General features: G+C 39.7%; 1 protein-coding gene across 3 annotated transcripts in view; it reads left to right on the top strand.

The window, feature by feature from the left end:
- The window catches only part of SLF1 (SMC5/6 complex localization factor 1), a 168912-nt gene extending 147985 nt beyond the window's left edge, over positions 1-20927 (top strand). For all 3 annotated transcript variants that reach the window (XM_075837184.1, XM_075837192.1, XM_075837177.1), the window contains 3 exons: positions 13328-13420; positions 13744-13926; positions 16386-20927. In XM_075837184.1, the coding sequence (XP_075693299.1) occupies positions 13328-13420; positions 13744-13926; positions 16386-16906 (797 nt within the window). In that variant the 3' untranslated portion in view covers positions 16907-20927. The remainder of the gene's footprint in view (positions 1-13327; positions 13421-13743; positions 13927-16385) is intronic.
- Positions 20928-22288: the final 1361 nt, after the last annotated feature.

Here is a 22288-nt window from a genome sequence, read left to right as displayed (position 1 = left end):
AAATATCCCACATGTGGCCCTAATGTGGTAATGGACTGAAATACCGGCCTCAGAAGCAAAGGAGCACCTGGTGGATTTTGGGGCCTCTATTTTATTAGAATATATTTTAGGCACCATGTCAGGTTTGAAGAGGTCTTGTGTGCCAAAACAGTGGAAACCCCCCAAAAGTGACCCCATTTTGGAAACTACACCCCTCAAGGAATTTTTCAAGAGGTATAGTTAGCATTTTTAGCCCACAGGTTTTTTGCTAAATTTATTGGAACTGGTCTGTGAAAATGAAAATCTACTTTTTTTTCTGAAAAAACATATGATGTTTTAGTTTTTACAAGGAATAAAGGAGAAAAAGCACCCCAGCATTTGTAAAGCAATGTCTACCGATTACGGCAATACCCCATATGTGGTAATAAACTGCTGTTTGGACCCACGGCAGGGCTCAGAAGGGAACGAGGGCCATTTGGATTTTGGAGCGCAGATTTTGCTGGAATGGTTTTCGGTGCCATGTCGTGTTTGCAAAGCCCTGGAGGGACCATAACAGTGGAAACTCCCCAAAAGTGACCCCATTTTGGAAACTACACCCCTCAAGGAATTTTTCTTGGGTTATAGTGTGCATTTTGACCCTACACGGGTTTTGCTGAATTTATGGGAATTATGCCGTGAAATTGAAAATCTAAATTTTTTCTAATAAAATGTAGTTTTAGCTCAGATTTTTTCATTTTTACAACAGATAAAGGAGAAAAAACACCCCAATATTTGTAAAGCAAACTCTTCTGAGCACAGCAATGCCCCATATGTGGTAATAAACTGCTGTTTGGACACATGGCGGAAGTTAGAAAGGACGGAGCGCCATTTGACTTTTGGAGCTCAAGTTTTGCTGGAATGGTTTGCGGCCCCATGTGACATTTGCAAAGCCACTGAGGGGGCAAAATAGTGCAAACCCAGCAAAAGTGACCCCATTTGGGAAACTATACCCCTCGTGGAATTTATCTAGCGGTATAGTGAGCATTTTGACCCCACAGTTTTTTTTGCTGAATTATTGGGATTATGCAGTGAAAATGAAAATCTACATTCTTTCCACTAAAATGTTGAATTGTTTTCATTTTCACAAGGAATAAAGGAGAAAAAGCGCCTCAACAATTGTAAAGCAATTTCTCCCGAGTACGGCAATACCCCATATGTGGTTATAAGCTGCTGCTTGGATACACCGGAGGGCTCAGAATGGCAGGAGTGCTACTTGGCATGTAGATTTTGGTTGATTGTTTTTTGGGCGCCATGTCGCATTTGCAGAGCCCCTGAGGTACCCGTACAGTAGAAACCCCTGAGAAGTGACTCCATTTTGGAAACTTTACCCCTCAGGGTAATCATCTAGGGGTGTACTGAGCATTTTGATCCCACAGGTGTTTCATAGATTGTATTAGAATGAGGCAGTGAAAATGAAAAATTATTTTTTTTCCCAAAAATATGTAGTTTTGCACCCATTTTTTTTTTCCCACAAGGGGTACTAGGAGAAAAAACAACACATAATTTGTTACCCAATTTCTCCCGAGTACGGCAATACCCCATGGCAGTAGAATGAGTATAAATAAAAAAACACTACTGCATTTGCAAGTTATTGTACCTTATACACTGATTACGCTTAATTGGCAGGGTAATTTGCCAGGATTTGGGAGATGTGTCCATTTGGTGGCGCATTTCCACCTTACTTTGCTCTCCTCCCTGTGACTGACATATCTTTCCATGTATATCCTATTGCCACCTTTGCAAGAAAAATTAACATACCGTATATCTGTTAGTAAATTAAACTTAAGTATCAAACTTTGACTACAGCTCTAAACTCAAACAGTTTCCTGTAATAGAAAAGTTAAAGGGGTTGTCCGAGATAAATTTTTATTTAAAAGTTAAACACACAATACACACATTAAATATTCCCTAATATACTTACCTGTGCAATCTTGCTTCTGTTCTCCGTTCTGGCAGCTCTTTTCTTCAGATCACCTGTCTTCTGACGTCACGTTTTCTTCCTCCTCCACTGTCGTGTCGTGTCCCGATCACATGGTCTCGCCCCAGCGAGACCTCGGATGGGACACGACACGTCACTGGAGATGTGTCGTTTCTGCGGGTGCCCGCCCAGCCTATGCAGCTTTTTTTCACTGTGAGCGCGCCTATGCGTGTTCACAGTGAAAAAAGTGAAGAGGGACGGCACCCGCGGACTAGAGAGGTACAGTGACCTCTGTACTTTTAGTTCTTCCCCTATCAAAGCCTACACATAGTAGGCTTTGATAGGGGATCAGACAACTCGATGCAGCACACGGGTCGCATGCAGCCCTTGAGGCTGTTATCTGCGGCCCGCGGGACACCGTTGCGCCGTAGCACCGAGCAGGCCCAAGGAGGAGCCGCACTACGCTATTATAGGCTCTGCTACGATGTCAGGAGTCCCGGAGCAGAGCGTATAATATTAAACTGTAAAAGATCTTCTGGGGTCCTGTATCTAAGCCTACATTGTTAGGCTTAGATACAGTGGCTAAAAAAAATTGTCACACATGGAGCCTGTATCTAAGCCTAACACAATGTATGCTTAGATACAGGACCCCAGATGACATTCTTTTTATTCCTGTATAAGATTTGTGTTTTGGGGCCCTGTATCTAAGCCTAACATGTATTCTTAGATACATGGCCCATGTGTGACACTGTCTGCTTGGGTAATGTATCTAAGGCTACCTTGTGGTAGGCTTAGATACATGGTCAAACAGACAGTATCACACATGAGCAGTGTATCTAAGCATCACTTTTTTTTTCTTAGTTATGTGTTTTTTACAGTTCAAGGACTACTTCAATGACACCCTTTTTTATTTTTAATAAAATCGTTAACCAGTGTTGTGTGTGTTATTTCATTACAATATTTTTTCTATGTCCTCATTTATTTTAAAATGTATTACTAGTTCATTACTGTCTAACAGCGTCCATTAGTAAGGCTTCATGCACACGAGCGTGTGTATTTTACACGCGTGAAAAACTTGCGTCAATCATGTCTGTGTGTGTGCGTTACGGCGGATTTACACGAACGTGCTATACGTCCGTGCAACCCGCGTGGTTTTCACGCGGGTCGCACGGACCTATGCAAGTCTATGGGGGCATGCAGACTGTTCGTGAGTTTTGCCCAGCGTAAGTACGCTGCGTAAAACTCGCGACATGTTCTATATTTCTGCGTTTTTCGAGCATCACGCACCCATTGAAGTCAATGGGTGCGTAAAAATCACGCGCACCACACAGAAGCACTTCCGTGGGACGTGCGTGATTCGCGCAACAGCAGTAAAAAGTATGAATGTAAACAGGAAAGCACCACATGCTTTTCTGTTTACAAACATCCAAACGTAGTGTCATAATGATGGTGGCTGCGCGGAAAGCACGCAGCTGCGCACCATATGAACATGACACGGAGCTGTCAAGTGCATTTTGTGCACGCAAAACGCCACTGTATTTGCGTGCGCAAAACGCACACGCTCGTGTAAATCCGCCCTTATGCATCAGTGTGCTTTTCGATTGTCATGTGTTATTCACGCACTCACAAAGCCAGCACATTTTTTTCATCTAACAAATTGTGTAAATCACGCACCAAACACGTGTGTGCGGTGCGTGGTTTTCACGCATGCATTGACTTCAATGTGAGTGTAGGTGCAGGATAACGCACCAATAGAGGACATGCAGTATGTTTCACGCAGCGGACTCTCGCTGCGTGAAAAGTCACGCATGTGTCAACGGCCCCATTGAAATAAATGGGTCGCGTGTGTTGTGCGTTTTTTCAAAGCACAGCACACGGACGTGATTCACGCTTGTGTAAATCGTGCCTAAGGCCCCATTCTCAACAGGGTGAATCTCGCCCGTGTGCTGATTGTGAAAACCACGCACAGCACACGCGACCCATTATTTTAAATTGGCCTGTTTTCATATGCGTTTCTCACGGGCGTCAATCTTACACGCAAGTGTGCATGAGGCATAAGACGGGGCTGGACGAACGCAAAAAAAGCCGCAAACAACGCCGCAAAAAACAATAAAAAAACAACGCCAAAAAGGCTACGATAAACGCGGGGAAAAACATTAAAAAAAAAACGTGAAAAAAACAGCAAACAAAGAGGCAAAGAACGCCACGAAAAACGACAGGGAAAACGCCACGAAAGACGCAACGAAAAACGCAGAAATAAAAAACCCCCCAAAAATACGCGAAAAGCGTAGAAAAAAAGGCTATGATAAACGACACGCAAAACGACGAAAAAAATATAGTGGAAAATGACGCGAAAAAAGCCGCAAACAAAGAGGCAAAGAAGGCTGCGAAAAAAAACGGGGAAAACCACACGAAAGACGCAATGAAAAACGCATAAAAAATTTCCGACAACAACGACGCAAAAAAAGAAACGATAAACGACGCGAAAAAAAGGATACGATAAACGAAACGGAAAACACATTCAAAAACATCGCAAAAAAAGACGCAAACAAACAAGCAAAAAACGCCAAGATAAAGTAAGCGAACAACGCCCCGAAAAAAATCGGCAAAGAAAAACGCAAACAGCGCACAAAAAACGCCGGGAAAAACGACGCAAAAAACAACGTGCAGGGAGAGGTAAATCTGCCGCAAACTTCAAGACGGAATTTTGAGGCAGATATTGTTCCTGCCAAAAAACTCTGTGTGAACATAGCCTTAGTGGAGAGAGACATGAGATAGAGGAGGGCGGACAAGGGTTAGGGTATGTTCACACGAGGGCGTCCGTAACGGCTGAAATTACGGGGATGTTTCAGCCTGAAAACATCACCGTAATTTCAGCCATAACGGCATGTGCAGGCGCTTGAACGCCGCGTCCATTAGGGGCGTAATTGGCGCTGCTATTCATTGGAGTCAATGAGTAATGGCTCCAATTATGCCCAAAGAAGTGACAGGTCACTTCTTTGACGCGGGCGTCTATTTACGCGCCGTCATTTGACAGCGGCGCATAAATATACGCCTCGTGTGAACAGACAAACGTCAGCCCATTGCTTTCAATGGGCAGATGTTTGTCAACGCTATTGAGGCGCTATTTTTGGACGTAATTCGGGGCAAAAACGCCCGAATTATGTCCGTAATTAGTGCGTGTGAACATACCCTTAGGGTAGACACGAAGAGGTGAAAAGAGAAATAAAACATAAATGTGAAAAACATAATGGGGGGAGAACATTTGCTCATCATCCTTCAAGAATGTCATCAAGAAGACAAGTGCAGTGAAGGAGGTCAGCGGGAGGAGCAAGGACAGCTCACATGAACTCTTGGAAGGTACGTGCACGCTCATTGCAGCCTGCAATGAGCGTGCACGTGAAAAAAGTTTCATCACAAGGAAAGATCAACAAACCAGAGCTGAACTGCATGTAAACAAACTGTGCTGAATTCAAAGAAGAAATGTGTTAAGTAGAATTTTTTTAAAAAATAATGCTTTATTTAGGTTGTCTGTATAAGGGGTAATGTATGACAGAGTTTTTGAAAAAATGTTGGGATCTCGGACAACCCCTTTAAAGTTTTGGTTGTAGGTCCTCTTTAAAGTTCATGTCCATTTGTGAACACAATGTTATAATTTAGATTTAAAATTAATCTTAAAAAGGAAAATATTGCATAAATGTAAATACATTGCATTGCTTATCTTGTACCTGTACTAAATTCCAGAGCTACGTTCACAGTTTTGCTGGCTGTCAGACATACCCCTAACAGCTTTGCTGAGCTCCTATAATACAGGGGACAGCTAGTACGGTACTGTATTGCTTAGTCCCTACACTTCCCAGAATGCAAATCATCAGAGCAAGCTCAACTGTACAGTCTCTGAATCAGCAGAACTTGCTTGAAGAATTGTGAATGCAGCTCTGGACTATAGTACAGGTCTAACGCAAGTTCAGTACAAGATGAAGAATGGAATGTATCTATACAAATACTCAACTTTTTATGTAACTATGTATGTAAAATGGTGTTATTTAGGCCTCATGCACACGACCGTAAAAACTCCCGTTATTACGGGTCGTAATCACGACCCGTAATAACGGGCTCATAGACTTCTATTGGCGACGGGTGCCTTCCCGTTTTCTCACGGGAAGGTGCCCGTGCCGTTGAAAAAGATAGAACATGTCCTATTTCAGGCCGTAATAACGGCACGGACAGTCCATAGAAGTCTATGGAGCTCTCGTAATAACGGGTGGCTACATGTGTGCACCCGTCATTACGGCAGCGTTGCTAAGCGACGTCAGTAAATAGTCACTGTCCAGGGAGCTGAAAGAGTTAACTGATCGGCAGTAACTCTTTCAGCACCCTGGACAGTGACTACCGATCAGTATAAACCTGTAAAAAATAAAAATAAAAGACGTTCATACTTACCGACAACTTCCTGCTTCCTCAAGTCCGGTCTCCCGCCCGTTGCCTTGGTGACGCGTCCCTCTCGACATCCGGCCCGACGTCCTGGATGACGTTTCAGGCCATGTGACCGCTGCAGCCAATCACAGGTCAATCACAGGCTGCAGCGGTCACATGGACTGCCGAGTCAATCCAGGGATGTCGGGCTGGATGTGAAGAGAGGGACGCGTCACCAAGACAACGGCCGGGTAAGTATGAATTTATTTAACTTTTATTACAGAAAAGGCTGTCCCTTCTCTCTATCCTGCACTGATAGAGAAAAGGGGCTGCCGATTAGTGCAGTGCTATTTTGCCGCCAAAAACGTGCTCGTAAATACGGGTGGAATACGTGTGACACCGGACCCATATTTACGAGCACGGGATCGTAAATACTGGTGCAAAACGGGTGGAATACGTGTGACACCGGACCCGTATTTACGCCAGTATTTACGGGTGGGAAAAAATACGGTCGTGTGCATGAGGCCTTAAGGTCACTAAAAGCAAGCATGGTCCTCTTCAAATATGGAATGGATTCCACATTAACCTTTTAACGCCGAAGGACGGATATATCCGTTCTCTGCAGCTGCTCGTTCGCGCAGGAGGACGGATATATCCGTCCTCGGATCGCTTGGGTACTGACAGTGTACCAACGCGATCAGTGGCAGGGGCACGGCTGTTATACACAGCCTGGCTCCTGCCGCAACTGCCGCAATCGAAGCGCTCTCCGATTCCGGAAGTTTAACCCATTAAATGCCGCTGTCAATAGCGACAGCGACATCTAATGTGTTTGACAGAGGGAGGGAGCTCCCTCTGTCACCCCATCGGCGCCCCCGCAAAGAAATCGCGGGTCGCCGTCGGGTTTCCATGGCAGCCGGGGGCCTAACAAAGACCCCAGGTCTGCCTTCAGCAAATGCCTGTTAGGCAAAAATTAAGCCCACATACGGCCACATTGACGGAAAAATAAAAACGTTACGGCTCTTGGAATGCGGTGATGCAAAAACAAGTAATTTTTTTATTGTGCAAACGTAGGAAAACATATAAAACCTTTACATATTTGGTATCCCCGTAATCGTGCCGACCCATAGAATAAAGTTAACAAGTTATTTACGCTGCATTGTAAATGGCGTAAATTTATAACGTGAAAATCAATGCTGGAATAGCTGCTTATTTTAAATTCTCTCCTAAAATAAAGTTAATAAAAGTTAATCCATATATTATAAGCATCTAAAAATGGTACAATTGCAAAATACAACTCGTCCCGCAAAAAACAAGCCATGATACGGCTATGTCGACGGAATAAAAAAAAAGTTACGACTCATGGAATGCGACCGTGAAAAAATAAAAAATTATCCTTGGTCATTAACGCTCAAAATGGCCTGGTCATTAAGGGGTTAAAATATAAAATTTCTATGTGATCTGTGTTGTTTTGTTATTATTATAATTGAACCTGCGTCTGTTCTGGTAAAAGTGTCTCCATCATCTGATTTAGTAGTATAATGCCACCTGTTTTTCTGTGTCAGGCCTAGGCATTTTGTTAACAAAGGTTGTGTCTTGTAAGACTGCAGAGATTTTACGTATGGACTGTTTTACTCCAGGCACCGAGCCCAGACTGTATCACCCTTGGCTTCATTTACAACTCTTATTTAAACCCAAGTATTTTAGTTTAAAGGGACTGCATGTACCCAGGACATATACAAGACAGTAGAGTCAAGAGCTTCCACAGTACCAGTTGAATGTTGTGTAGATCATATAACATATCCGTGTAAATATATAATGAATGGAACTGAACTTAAGAATAAGATGATGGTTCTCAAACTTTACGCTGGAAAAGTAAAGAAAATTGCAGCATAGAAAAATTCTTATTTTCCAGGTTTTCTTTCTTATGCTGGGCAGTCACAATAGTGCAACATCTGAATCTTTAGAGAAAAAAAAAATCCTACATATATGACAGACTAGACTTTTCGTACGTAACTCCCCTTCAGTTAAAGTTGCATTAAATATATTGGCCATTTAAAATAATTGTCAATTCCATAACATTTTCAAGATATCTAGTTGCTGTCAGTGAATGAAATTTTTTTGGGGAGATTTAATAAAAGGGGATATACTACTAGGAAATTAATTGAGGAGCTCACTCAGGCTAATAGAGGAGGGTCCTGAATGGGGGAGACCTAAACTGTCCCAGCAGTACCTTAGTCACTCCTTAAGTGCAGTATGAGCTATATTCCTCAACAGGGCAAATGTTCTATTATAGAATATATAGTGCAACTTAAAACAATGCCAGGTTGGCTCAGTAGCTTTTTCAGACCCATTCGAGCATATTGAAAAAAAATGATGCAAGGGCTTCATCAATATGAAGTTTGACTCGAACACCATAGTTTTCAATGCTTTTTTACCATTAAACTGTTACAAGCGCAAATACATTACCAGAGACTGAAAACCTGTCCAGATCATGTCCTGCTCACACAGATGCATGGTTCATTTGAAGGGAAAGCATTCAAAACCAATCAAAAGAAGGGAGTATGGTGGTAGAACATGAGATCATCAGGACTTCACATGGACTTGAAGATGGAAAATTCTAGTATATCCATTTGTTAGGTTGAGGTACATAAATGAATAGAAGGTTTGTAAAGTAGATCAAGTTTTAAGAACAGCATATAAATCCAAAGTTGACAGGTGCTTAAAAAAATGCTCACTTGGCACCTGGCCATATGGCCTATTTTATAAAATCAGAATAGAGGATTTACATCGGGAAGCTATATTAATGCCTGTAGCCGTACGTATATATTGAGCATGCTTCTGAACTTAATTTTTTAGTGGCAGGGGGCGATCACCTAGGAGAAATATTTCTTGGAATCGGCATACAAACATTTTGCCTAATAAATTGTGTATCTGTTTCCAGTCTTTTAACTTTGGGGCATGACTACTAAATATGTAATGGAGTGCCTATTTCTTGACATCCCCGAAAGTAGAAAGGAGAGCTAGTTTGATATATGTGATGAAGAAGCAGAGGGACTAGATGGAAGTATCTTTTATAGAGTCAGGGGAATTAAGAAAAGCGACTTCGGACTCATCATAGTTAACTTTAAGACCTGAAAATTGGGCCCAGTCATCTAATATAGACATTAGGTTTGGTAACGAGGTATGAGTTGGCAAAGAGTTAATAAACAGTCATCTGCTAATAAGCTTAATTTATGCTCTTGGATCTAATGGCTATTGCCAATAGTTCAATTGCAATAGCAAACAGACAAGGAAAGAGGGCATCCCTGTCTAGAATCGCGTCTTATGGGTATAGGGGTTTCTAGAGTGGTAGGAAGCTTTTGAAGAAACACTTCGTATTTCTTTTTTTTTTTTTAAACCCTTAGGCTGGGTTCACACGACCTATATTCAGGCGTAAACGAGGCGTATTATGCCTCGATTTACGCCTGAAAATACGACTCCTAAACGTCGGCAAACATCTGCCCATTCATTTGAATGGGTGTGCCGACGACCTGTAATTTACGCGTCGTCGTTTGACAGCTGTCAAACGACGACGCGTAAAAAGACTGCCTCGTCAAAGAAGTGCAGGACACTTCTTTGGACGTTTTTGGAGCCGTTTTCTCATAGACTCCAATGAAAACGGCTCCAAAAACGGACGTAAAAAACGCCGCAAAAAACGCGAGTTGCTCAAAAAACGTCTGAAAATCAGGGGCTGTTTTCCCTTGAAAACAGCTCCATATTTTCAGACGTTTTTGGTCACTACGTGTGAACATACCCTAAAGGACGCAGCCTAGTTTTGGCCTTAAGGCTCAGAGCCCATTTTTCAAATCTGACATATTTCACTCTATGTGGCAATAACTTCAGAATGCTTAAACCTATCCAAGCAATTCTGAGATTGTTTTCTCGTGAGACATTGGGCTTTATGATAGTGGTAACATTTGGTTGATATATTCAGTGTTTATTTGTGAAAAATTGCAAAATTTGGAGAAAATTTAAAATGGAATTTTCCTGAATTCAAATGCATCTGCTTTTAAAACAGGTGGTTATACCACCCAAAATAGTTACTAGTTCACATTTCCCATATGTCTACTATATGTTGGCATCATTTTTTTAACATTCTTTTATTTTTCTAGAACGTTACAAGACTTAGAACATAAGCAGCAATTTCTCATATTTTGAATAAAATTTCAAAAGCCTCTTATTTTAGGTACCAGTTCAGTCCTGAAGTGTCTTTGAGGGGCCTATGTATTAGAAACCCCCATAAAATACCCCATTTTAGAAACTGCACCCCTCAAAGTATTCAAAACAGCATTTATAAAGTTTATTAACCCTTTAGGTGTTTCACAGGAATTTAAAGCAAAGTAGAGGTGAAATTTACAAATTTCATTTTTTGTCAGAAAATAAATTTTATTCCATTTTTTTCTGTAAAACGGAAGGATTTACCAGAAAAACGCAACTCAATATTTATTGCCAAGATTATGCCGTTTTTAGAAATATGTCACATGTGGCCCTAGTGTGGTAATGGACTGAAGCACCGGCCTCGGAAGCAAAGCAGCACCTAGAGGATTTTGAGGCCCCCTTTTTATTATTCACCATGTCCGGTTTGAAGAGGTCGTGTGGTGCCAAAACAGTGGAAACCCCCCAAAAGTGACCCTATTTGGCAAACTACACCCTCAAGGAACTTATCGAGGGGTATAGTGGGCATTTAGATCCCACAGGTTTTTTACTGCAATTTGTGGAATTAGGCTGTGCAATTAAAAATCACATTTTTCCGATAAAATGTAAAAATTGTTAATTTTGACAAGGAATCTGGGCGCATTTGCAGAGCTTCTGAGGTACCAGTACAGGAGAAACCCCTTAAAAGTGACCCCCTTTTGGAAACTAGACCCCTTGAGGAATTCATTGTAGTTTTCATGGGGTGCATGCGACTTTTTGATCAGTTTTTATTCTATTTTTAAGAGGCGTGGTGACTAAATAACAACAATTCTACTATTGTTTTTAATTCAATTTTTTTTACAGCGTTCACCGTGCGCTATAAATGACTTATTCACTTTATTCTGCGTGGCGATACGATTACGGCGATTCCATATGTTTATAATTTATTTATGTCTTACGTCGTTTGCACGATAAAATACTTTTTATAAAAATTCACTTACTTTTGGAGTCGCCATAGTCTAAGAGCCATAACTTTTTTATTTTTCCATCAATAAAGCCGTGCGAGGACTTGTTTTTTGCGTAACGAACTGTAGTTTCGATCAGAACCGTATTTAGGTACATGCGACTATTTGATCTCTTTTTATTCCATTTTTAGGAGGTGAAGTGACCAAAATATTGTGATTCTTGTATGGTTTATTATTATTTTCCTTTATGGCGTTCACTGTGCGGGATAAATAACGAAATAATTTTGTAGTTCAGACCGTTACGGACGGGGCGACACCAATTATGTATGGTTTATTTGTTTTTGTTTTAAAAATAAAGACTGATGAGGGAAAGGGGGGATTTTTACTTTTATTAATTTTATTTTCTTATTTTTACACAACTTTTTTACTTTGTCTCACTAGGGAACTTGAGGGCAGGAGGCCCTGATCGCTATTATAATACACGGCACTACATGCGTAGTGCAGTGTGTTAGAGCTGTCAGCCACTCGCTGACAGCAAGCATAGTGGGTCCTGACTCTGTCAGGACCCAATAGGCTTCCGTCGATGGCGTAGCTGGAGTCCATTGTTAGGACTCTGGTAGCCATCGCCACCCGCTATCATGTAGCGCGCCGTCGATGGCGGTTTAACCCCTAAGAAGCCGCGATCGCTATTGAACGCGGCTTCTGAGGGGTCAATCTGCGGGGACCACCGCGATCGGTCCCTGCACACTGGGCTGTGATAGCCTGCTGTCGGAAACTGTAGCTATCACAGCTCATGAACGCGCCCCGCGCGATCGGCGCCGTTTTTCATCCATGACATACTATTATGTCATGGAGAGCGAACGATGCAGTTACCATGACATAATAGTAGTTCCTGGATTGTTAAGGGGTTAATTCATCAACGCGTCTGCTCTATTGCTGACTAATTGACTGATTGATTTGAGAAATTCTGTTTGCCTTTTTGCATTTTTGTTTTTTAAGCAGTACTATATACTAGTTAAAATCCCCACTATATTAGACATTTCATTTCATGTGTCCTCGCAAAGTGATAACTGCTGTGAGGGCTCCGGCCTGGACACATAGGTTAAATTGGAGACTATGAAAATCCACTGTATATATTGCTTATCCATAGCCGCTAAACACTAAGATCTCAGTCATTCAGTGCCTCCCTGTTTTGTTATAACCGTTATTGGCTGAGCACAGAGAACAACTGTAAATTCTACAGGGCTTGTCATTTCATCCTTCATTTTAAATGTCTAGATTTATATTGTCCCCTTCTGCACATTATTCGCAGTGTGTCTCTGTAGTCAAGGCAGCTTACCGAGGAGCAGCAAACCATCTGCTAAAGGATTTGAAATTGTGAATTATCCTTTACTGTGTGGAGGCACTCGTGCTTGGCCAGAGACATTCATTTGAATTAAGCTATAAATGCTGTGTAAAAGGACGACTCGTGTAATGGAGGTTCATGAATAATTTTAAGGGAAGGGCAACTGCACACTCTAAACTTTTATTGCCTCCAAACCGAGTGTTTTTGGAGTTCACTGTTCATTTTGAGTTTTTATTGTAAGTCATAGAAGCTTTAAAAGCTAAAGGAGGAGGATTAAGGGAGAGAATTTGCCAGCTAGGCAGGCACCGGCTTGCTGATCCTGACTGCTCACTTTCCAAAGCTTTGAGTTTAGACTGTGGGTTGTTTCTTTTTGTTTTTTGTTATCCTCACAAAATGAGCGTTTGATAAAACATCTTTCCGCATACTTTGATAGGCCATTTTCAACACCTTTCTAACATTAAATCTTATGTACCTCTGAATTTTATGTGATAGGAGAAACAGCCATGCATAAAGCTTGCCGATACAACAATGTCAAGAGGCTGCACCTACAGCTCTCCCTCCCTGGAATTGACATTAATGCAAAAGGTGAGGTTTTCTTTTCTTACACACCTTTTTTCATGTAAAATTCCCAAAGAAAAATCCTGTTGCGATGTTCTGTATTTCAGTATTGAATTCAAGCTGGTAGGAGTCATATTAGTTTTTAAAGTTTGTACCGTGTGTTGAGATGAACAGCGATCCTGACAATATTGATTTTCTTCTTCTATCCTTGGTTTCTCTTATGATTGTTTAACACAGACAGTGCACACAGTGCTATACTGCTGGCTTTTTCTTTTACTCTCTTTATAATGTGGGATGTGTACAGTGTTCTAGATGGATTCTCTTTTAATTGTTGCTGATTTATAACTCAGACAATGCAGGCTGGACGCCTTTACATGAGGCTTGTAACCATGGCAGCACAGAATGTGTCCGTGAAATTTTGCAGCGCTGCCCAGAAGTAGACTTGCTCAGTCATGTGGATGGTGTGACTCCCTTACATGACGCTCTACAGAACGGACACATTGAAATTGGCAAAATGCTTCTTCAGCATGGGGGTAAGGAAACAGAAATTGTAATTTGCTAAGCTTTATCGCATATCATAAAAAAAATTTACACAATAAAATATTTGTTTACATTTGTTTATTGTTACATTTAAGAATTAATTTCCTTACCAATTAAAATGTAATTCTGTAGTAAATCATGCTTATGTTCCAGCATTTCCTATCTTAATATTGTTTTACTTCATATTATACACACTTACATACACTAAAAATCTTTTTCTAACTATACTGTGAAAAATTACAATTTAAATTTCTATAGTATTGTCTGCATCATCACAATTGTTTTTGTTTTATTTTTGTGTTATGTAGCAAATAATAATATATTTTTCTCAGTGATAAGACAAGAGATATTCTGATCCAGAGATTGAAATGGTTTAATAAGTTTCTTTTATAGGATTTGATTAGTCATTAGTATAGCCTGATACATGCTGCATGATTGTGAGATGTTTTAAAGATTTTTTTAAGTTCACAAAACAGTAATCCTTTTTTAACATATACGGCTGTATGGTGTGAGTTGAAATAACGCTACAACGCAACACATTTTATGGCACTTAAATCACCATTGTAGGTTCCTGCAATCCTTTTTGTAGGCTTCTCCTGCCCTCTAAAGGCCACTTGGTGTTTCTATTGGAAATTCTAGATCAGTGTCTGTCTCACTCAGTCTTCATCGTTCCTCATGGCTGGTAGTTATTGAAGTGTGTTTGTCTGTCTCCTAGGTGTTTTTTTTTTTATCAACAGAGGCAACTCAAGCCAATACCTGGATGCACTTCAATCAGTCTAAGTGATGTAGCCGCCAATATTAGATTAGACGCTGCTCCTCTGTAGGAAATACCAGTGGTGCAGTGTTTTTGTTTTTTTTCTGGACTGATGTGAAGAATTGGTAGGGGATGATCTTCTTGTCCTATGGGAGGAGATCTAGTTGAACTTGCATTCATCAAGTTCTTCACACACCAGTGCTGGCAGTATGCAGACTCCTCTCTGGCACTGTCACAATCTGGGGATTGGCCTGTCAAATAAGCTGATACCAAGTGTGCAGAGAACTGCATTCGTAATTCAAGATGGATTTGTGCAGTTTCTATAACATATTTATGCTCCTATGCATTTTATGTGCAGCAGTTATAAATATTAAAATGCATTTTATTAAAGAAAAATTGTGCTTTTAGACTTTTTTTTTTAAATTGGAATTATTTATTTTTAAATAGGATAATAGTTATGCATCCCCTCTGTTACATGGTCAATATTATACATAGTTTATATTTGCTACTTTACATTTTAAAAAGTTTTTTTTTTTTAAATATAAGGATCTGAGCAAAGGACAAATTGTGTTGGCTAGAGCATCTCAAAAACGTCAGGTCTTGTGGGGTGTTTCAAGTATGTAGTGGTTTAGTACTAAGGAAAGACATCCAGCAAACGGGATATTGGATGCCCAAGACTCGTTGTTGCACGTAGTGAAGGCTAGCTGACTTCTCTAATCCCACAGTAGAGCTAGTGCAGCACAAATTGCTGGAAAAGTTAATGCGTTGCATCTTGCTGCGTAGCTACAGACCAGTCAGGGTGCCCATTCTGACGCCTGTTCACTACAGAAAGCGCCTACAATGGGCACGTGAGCATCAGAACTGGACCTTGGAGCAATGGAAGGATGTGGCCTTGTCTGATGAATCACGTTTTCTTTTATATCTTGTGGACGGCCAAATGCATGGGTGTTGCTTAAATTGGAAGGATATATCACCAGGATTGACTATGGGAAGAAGGCAAGACGGTGGAGGTAGTGTGATGCTCTGGGCAGTGTTCTTCTGGGTGAGTTTGGGTCCTGGCATTCCTGTGGATGGTATTCTGACACGTACCAGCTACCCAAACAGTATTGCAGGCCAAGTACAACGCTTTATGGCAATGGTATACCCTAATGGCAGTGGCATCTCTCACCACTCATTCTGGTTAGCTACGATCATGGGCCTGAAAAAGGCCTTATGTAATGATAAAAGGGCAGGTTACAATCAGTTCCCACCAGGATGCAGGCAAGCCACGTGTTATATAGGGGATGTCGCACAGGTGCACAATACTGATGAGCAGCCATTAACATGACTATCATCCATGAGCGGGATGAGTGCTTAGTATTATAATTGCACAAAGATTAAGGCTTATATAAGGCGCCAGCCATATGGTTGCAGGTAGTGCACCATGCTGGTTTACAGCCTCTTGGTCACACTCATATTATTAGATCAGATGGGCTGCCCAGTACCCGCTAAACTCCCCAAACAATGGCACATGTATAGATCTCTATTGTAAGATGTCTGTCAAACAATTGGCTACTGTTACAGAATGGCAAATCTCCTTAGTAGAATACAGATGTACAGTTACATTTTGATTTAATTGTATGTTTTGATAAAAATCTAGTAATGATTCCATAAAATAGGAGTGTTTTCTCCATTAACCTAACCACTGTGTCTTTTCAGGAGCAGTCATTCTGCAGCATCAGGATTCGGCAGGGAAGTTTCCGCTGGATTATATCTATTCCCAACAGCTAAAAAATGAACTTTTTAAGATTGTCCAAGTGGAAGAAACTATTGAGGATTTTCACAAAAATGCTGTTCAAGTATCTGATAACTATAAACTAGAATTTAGTGCATTTCTCCTCTCCAGAATGTTAATCAATTTCATTGCTGTATATGGTTTGCCTTCAGATACCATTACTGCCAAAACGCTGTATCCCAAAGCAGATTTTTTAGTTAATTATGCACAAAGTACGCAAACTTCTTTCAGCAAATCAATAGTGGAATCTTACATGGAAGCAATAGCCACTATGCATAATTTGAGTGACTTTTTACAGTCCATACCAGAGTCCCTTCTTGAGAATCCTGGATTTAATATGCAGGTTCTACTCTCTGTCCTTCATACTTTGGCCTCCGAATCACCAGTCCTTAAAACATTGAATAGGAGCAGTTATGAAGTGCAGCTTAGCCACAGTCATCTTTGAATCTTTTAAGAAACTCTTGTGATTAAATGAACAATACTTGAAAATACTGATACTGTGTTATTCTTAGTGCAGAGCCTGAGGAGGTGGAGCATGACTTCTATCTTTTGGTGATTTTTAAATCTCCAAGTCTTGCACCATTCGGAGTCTTGCCCTAGGCATAACGCAGTTTTTTTTCTGGAGTTTTCCTGTAAGATATCTGAACATAACCTGCAATACTGTCTCATTGACACTCATATCGTCTATACCCACTCTCCGTATACCTAGTTACTGACCAAACCATATTTTCAGGATGTTAATAGTCTAAATTTTAAAATTGACAGCCTACTTACACAAAATCGACAGTAGCAGGGCGATGCCTTGGTTCGTTTTCAAAGATCTGAATATCAGAAATATTTTAGTCTACGTGTAAGTTTGGTTGTTGAACCAAATAATTGTTAGGCTGAAAAAAGACTTTGAGGAATAGCGATATTATCTGACCAAACAGAAAATGTGCTTACTTAATGTGCTCCATGAACAATTGTATATTAAGAATACATACCATGGCATGTGTAAAAAAGATAGGTTATGCCTAAAGAGCAATTCCTTCCTCTCATTTGAAGCCTAAAAATATTATATCACCAATTTCTGTATTTTACTGTATACATTTTTGGATAGCTGTATAAAAACCAATAAGGCAGACATTAAAACTTAAAATGAGTTGTCATAGCTCTTACCCTGACTTTAGATGGCAAATCTTCCTAGTTCTTCAATGATCTTGATATTCGGGAATGTTTTATTGTATAGTTAAACAGATTTGCTGTTCAGGATCGTTTCTGTGGGAGCTGTAATTGTAGCCAAACTGGTTGTCACCCAGCTTTCCAAGAAGCCGTTCAAGAAAATTGCTCAATATAATATAATAAGATTTTACACAAGGACAACTCAATGGCTTATTACCAGTTTTGTTTTTTTTTGGGGGGGAGGATATCTTTTAAATTTCATGGGTTTATCTAACCTAATTAGTTTAGAAAAATAGTTCAAGAATTATTACGTAAAACAATACAAATTTAGTGTTGCAGTATTGTCAGTTTTTTTAACTTTAATTTTATATGATTAATGTGCTTTTTGTAATAAATTGAACAGATTATATAGTATTATAATAGAATATAGATATAATCAGCACTGTACTATTCTGGTACCTTGTGAATATGGAAATGGACTTCAACAGCAGTAAATGCATATAAGCAAGTTTTTTTCAAATATCTCTATTTGGAAAATGTAAGCACCTGTTACATAGCAGATACACAACGTTTTTGTACTAAAACAACGCAAACGACTGACTTCAGCCTATATCCGTCAAAGATCCATGACCGCATCCACGTGGCAAATAAAGTTGTTTATTGAAAAACCCCCAATAAAATCATTAAAATTTCCTTCATGTCCCTGCATGGGTCGAAACGTTGCATCATTTTATTTGGGGTGGATTCTGTCATGGATCTTTGATGGTAACTATGCTCCAGAATTTGGGATTTTTTTGGACTATTTCCACCCCCTTAAAAAAGTTCTGCAGGCAACTAGAATTTTCTTCAGCCAATCTCCAGTCAAAACTCGAAAATTTAGTTTTGACTGCAGTAAAACACACAATCTTCCACCCCCATTTGCCAAGTCATACTTACAGGGTTTCAGGTAGCATAGGCCTATGCTGCTTTTAACAGGCACAAATGGGACCATGTGGTCACCAATAAATTTTGTTGTCTTGTTCTTATTTGTGTCTTTGGGAGTTAATAAATTTATTTAGTAACCTTGCAGAGCCACGTTTTTGTTAGGCAAATACATTCATTGGGGACCTCCTTTGCAGTTGGGATGGAGGGGTGGTGGGGGAGGATATTTGTCTTCACTGTAGATTGTCATAATTGGACATAGACCTTAATTATCGAAGACACATTGTGGGTTTATCATTGGGTTAGCTACTCATTCAGTTGTCATAGGATATACAATTCCAAATGACTTACTAATGATTGTATATTATATACACTCTCTTTTAGAAATTTTGAATTATACTATGTTGAGTGTCCAAATATGTGTCCAGCATATGTTAGCGAGAGTTTTACGTTTTCATATTCATTTGTAGGATTATTTCAGTTCAGTGTATAGGTAATGTAAAAACGTTCAGAATGTTTTAGTTTGTCTTTAATCCTAAATGACTTCTCGGTGGGTCCTAAGGAAAATGCATAGAAATTATTTGTCTAAAGAATTAATCAACCTTATTGTATTATTGATATTTTAGAATTTCCTCCTAAACTATTGGCTTGCAGCTAAGAAGTTTGTTTAATGTCAGGCTTTGTCAGGGGAGAGAAATAGCGTCTACATGGCGCTCTCATACCATTCATAAATGTTCTAATCTTATATATTGTATTTCTTTACATCATCATGGTGACTGCTTTTCTTATACCCAAACAGCAGTTATTAATAAAAATCTGTTACTCTTGCCTTGTGACAGCACCCAATTAATGCTAGTAAAACACATTTGGGTTTCATATCCTTAAAGTCTTAGTATGTTCTGTAATACTGCAGCAAATATTCTTTTACAACAGAAGCCCACTCAAGCATCTGCGCACCAGAATGTCGGAGAGGACGGCTGAATTGTTCTTGATGAGCAGAACGTCTGACACAGATTCTTCTGAGAAAAGAGTTTTCTGTGAAAGACTGACAAAGGAGTCATCCGAATGTCATAATACTCTGCAACTGCGTACATGTGCTAAATTATCCAGGATTCCCTGGAAATCACATCATGGACTAGCAGATGAGGTAAATCTGTGGTCTCATTATGTGATAGTCACAGGCAGTAATGAATGGGCCCTAAATTAACACAATTCATCATTTGTTGTTGACATAAAATTCTGGGGTATTCCATAGTATGATGTTCCGTAAGACGGAAAAGCTTGTGGCCTTATTGGATTGTATTAACCCATGGTAGCTACATTCGGAGGGTGATATATGTCAGGAGTTACTGGAAGTTACATAAATCTGACAATTAAAACACTTGAACCACTTCACTATGTTTTTAGCAGATTGGATGGAGGAAGGTACACCTGTTTGGTGTTAATATCCGCCATGTGATAATAAAATTATTTACTATTTATATTCTGTAATATTTATTTTGCCACTTTATATTTCAATCCGTAATTCCTTTTGTGGTTTCCCTAGTCTACACGTAGACTTTTACATATGGCAAACTTAGTTGTTATAGATTTGATTTCTGGAGAACTCCGTCTTACTGAAAAAAGTGCTATTATGACACTTCTGGTCTTGTCATACCCTCTAGTGGATTATGTGTATATCATAAGTAGTAAAACGGACATACTATGGTCCGTTACCATATCAGATCCGATAATTATTCTATTGCTCAAATGCACATTTTTTAGGGTGCTCTGTATATTATCTTTTTTTCAACACCACAGCAGAAAATAATATTCCTGCTGGTTACTGGACTATATAGCATAAGTTGTCTAAACGACATCACTTCCTACACTTCAGCTATTGGCTAAAGCTGCACTTCACAGACTTCCTGTTCTGCCCACCCTATGCATACTATCTGCACATAACACTAGTAATACTGAGAGCTCTTTTCTCCCTTTCACGTAATTATCACTGAAACACAAAGTTGTCCCACAAGTATTTTACATTTATGGACTGGAGAATGTTTTTGCTTTTCACTTATTTACCCTTAAAGAAGCAGTCCACTATATTTTTTTATTGCACTCCACATTTGAGCATTGGTGTTGCAGTGGGGTGCTGTGTGCAGAAGTACTTACCGATCCCTGCATCTTGTCATTTTTCGGGTCCAGCGTCGCTCACGTGATCTTCATTCTGACCTGGTCTGGAATCGCTGCTTTTCAGAAAACCGGAAGTAAGGCTCCCAATGCATTCCTATGAAGCCTCGTTCTGGCTCCCATAGGAATGCATTGAGAGCCTGTGTTCCGGTTTATTCAAAAGCACAGTGACTCGAGACAAGTAAAAGGGAAGATCATGTGAGCGGCGCTGGACCCGAAAAAGACAAGATGCGGGGATCGGTAAGTATTTTCGCACAAAGCACCCCACTGACACACCAATGTACAAATGGAGGGTGCAATAAAAAAAATAAAGTGGAGTGCTTCTTTAAATGTTGATTTGCTATGAAAATTTGCATGCATTGCTTATTAAAGCTGACCAAAAGTAGGTGGCATCTAAAAATGGCAAATATGTTGCAGTATTGTTATTTGTTTTTTTATTTTACTATTTCTTGCCACAAGATAGGACCTAAGTCAATAGCTACTAATTGTACGTTATCTTATTGAGGACTGTAATACAATTGACAGTGTTGGCGTTGTTGCTTTGAATGTTTCAAAGAACCAACTATCACCAAAGATATTGAAAGCATTGAGCTGATTTAATTAATATCCGGCTTGAAAGATATTTTCTTTGTTAAATATTTGAATATTGAATGTTCGTTTTAATGTTTAAATGTTTTGTACGTTTATTAAAAATAAATTTAGAACTTTATTCTGCTATGTTTTTCAGAGTAATTTATTCAAGCGAGTGTTGAAATCGTTTGGTTTATATCCAAGATTATACCAAGATTTCTCTCACTCTTAAAGGTATGAACAAAACTAGATATATATTTTGTTCTCGTTAAAATCTTGTCTAAACGTACATTGTGAGAATGTTTCACATTCAAAAGTACATTTTGCTAGAACAGCTGCAAAATAAAATGTCAAGTGATCATTGCCATACAAATGTATCATCCATTTATATCAAGGGAATAAAGAAATTCTTCACAGGGTTAGGTTCAGTTCGATCTATCAGCTTCTAGAATCAGTAGTTTTCCTGAATTCTCCCTATAAGCATTTTATTTTATTTTTTTCATACAGACTAGTTCATAGGGCCTGGTTGGAGATGAAGAAGATACTTAATCCCTTCCTGACATTTGAAGTAAATGTACATCATAGTCAGTAATGGGGTGTATGGATCCGGCACACGGGTTAAGCCTGCTCCATATGCTGTCGGTGTCAACCATATGTTACAGCTTATGCCTCATACTAACAGCCAGGATCAGACATGACTCCGATCTCGGCCGTTTAACTGCTTAGGTGCCGCAATCACTAATCCCTGATTGCAGGGTGCTGATGTTGACATGGCAGCTTGTAGGCAGGATTGCCATCTTGGTCCTCTTATTAAGCCCTACTATTACAATATAACCTTTAATACACAAGGTGATTGCCTTACAAACAAAAAAAGTAAAGCTAATAAAAACAAGCCTTCACACAGCGAAATCATCAAAAAAATAAAGTTATCTGTCTCAGATTGGGGCGACTCAAATAAATAAAGAAAAACTATATAAATTTGGCATCGCCAGAATCGTATTGA

The sequence above is a fragment of the Rhinoderma darwinii genome, chromosome 1 (genome assembly GCF_050947455.1).
Source record: "Rhinoderma darwinii isolate aRhiDar2 chromosome 1, aRhiDar2.hap1, whole genome shotgun sequence".
Taxonomy (NCBI): Eukaryota; Metazoa; Chordata; class Amphibia; order Anura; family Rhinodermatidae; genus Rhinoderma; species Rhinoderma darwinii.
The sequence above is the reverse complement of the archived record's forward strand: the minus strand, read 5'-3'. Positions and strand labels throughout refer to the sequence as shown.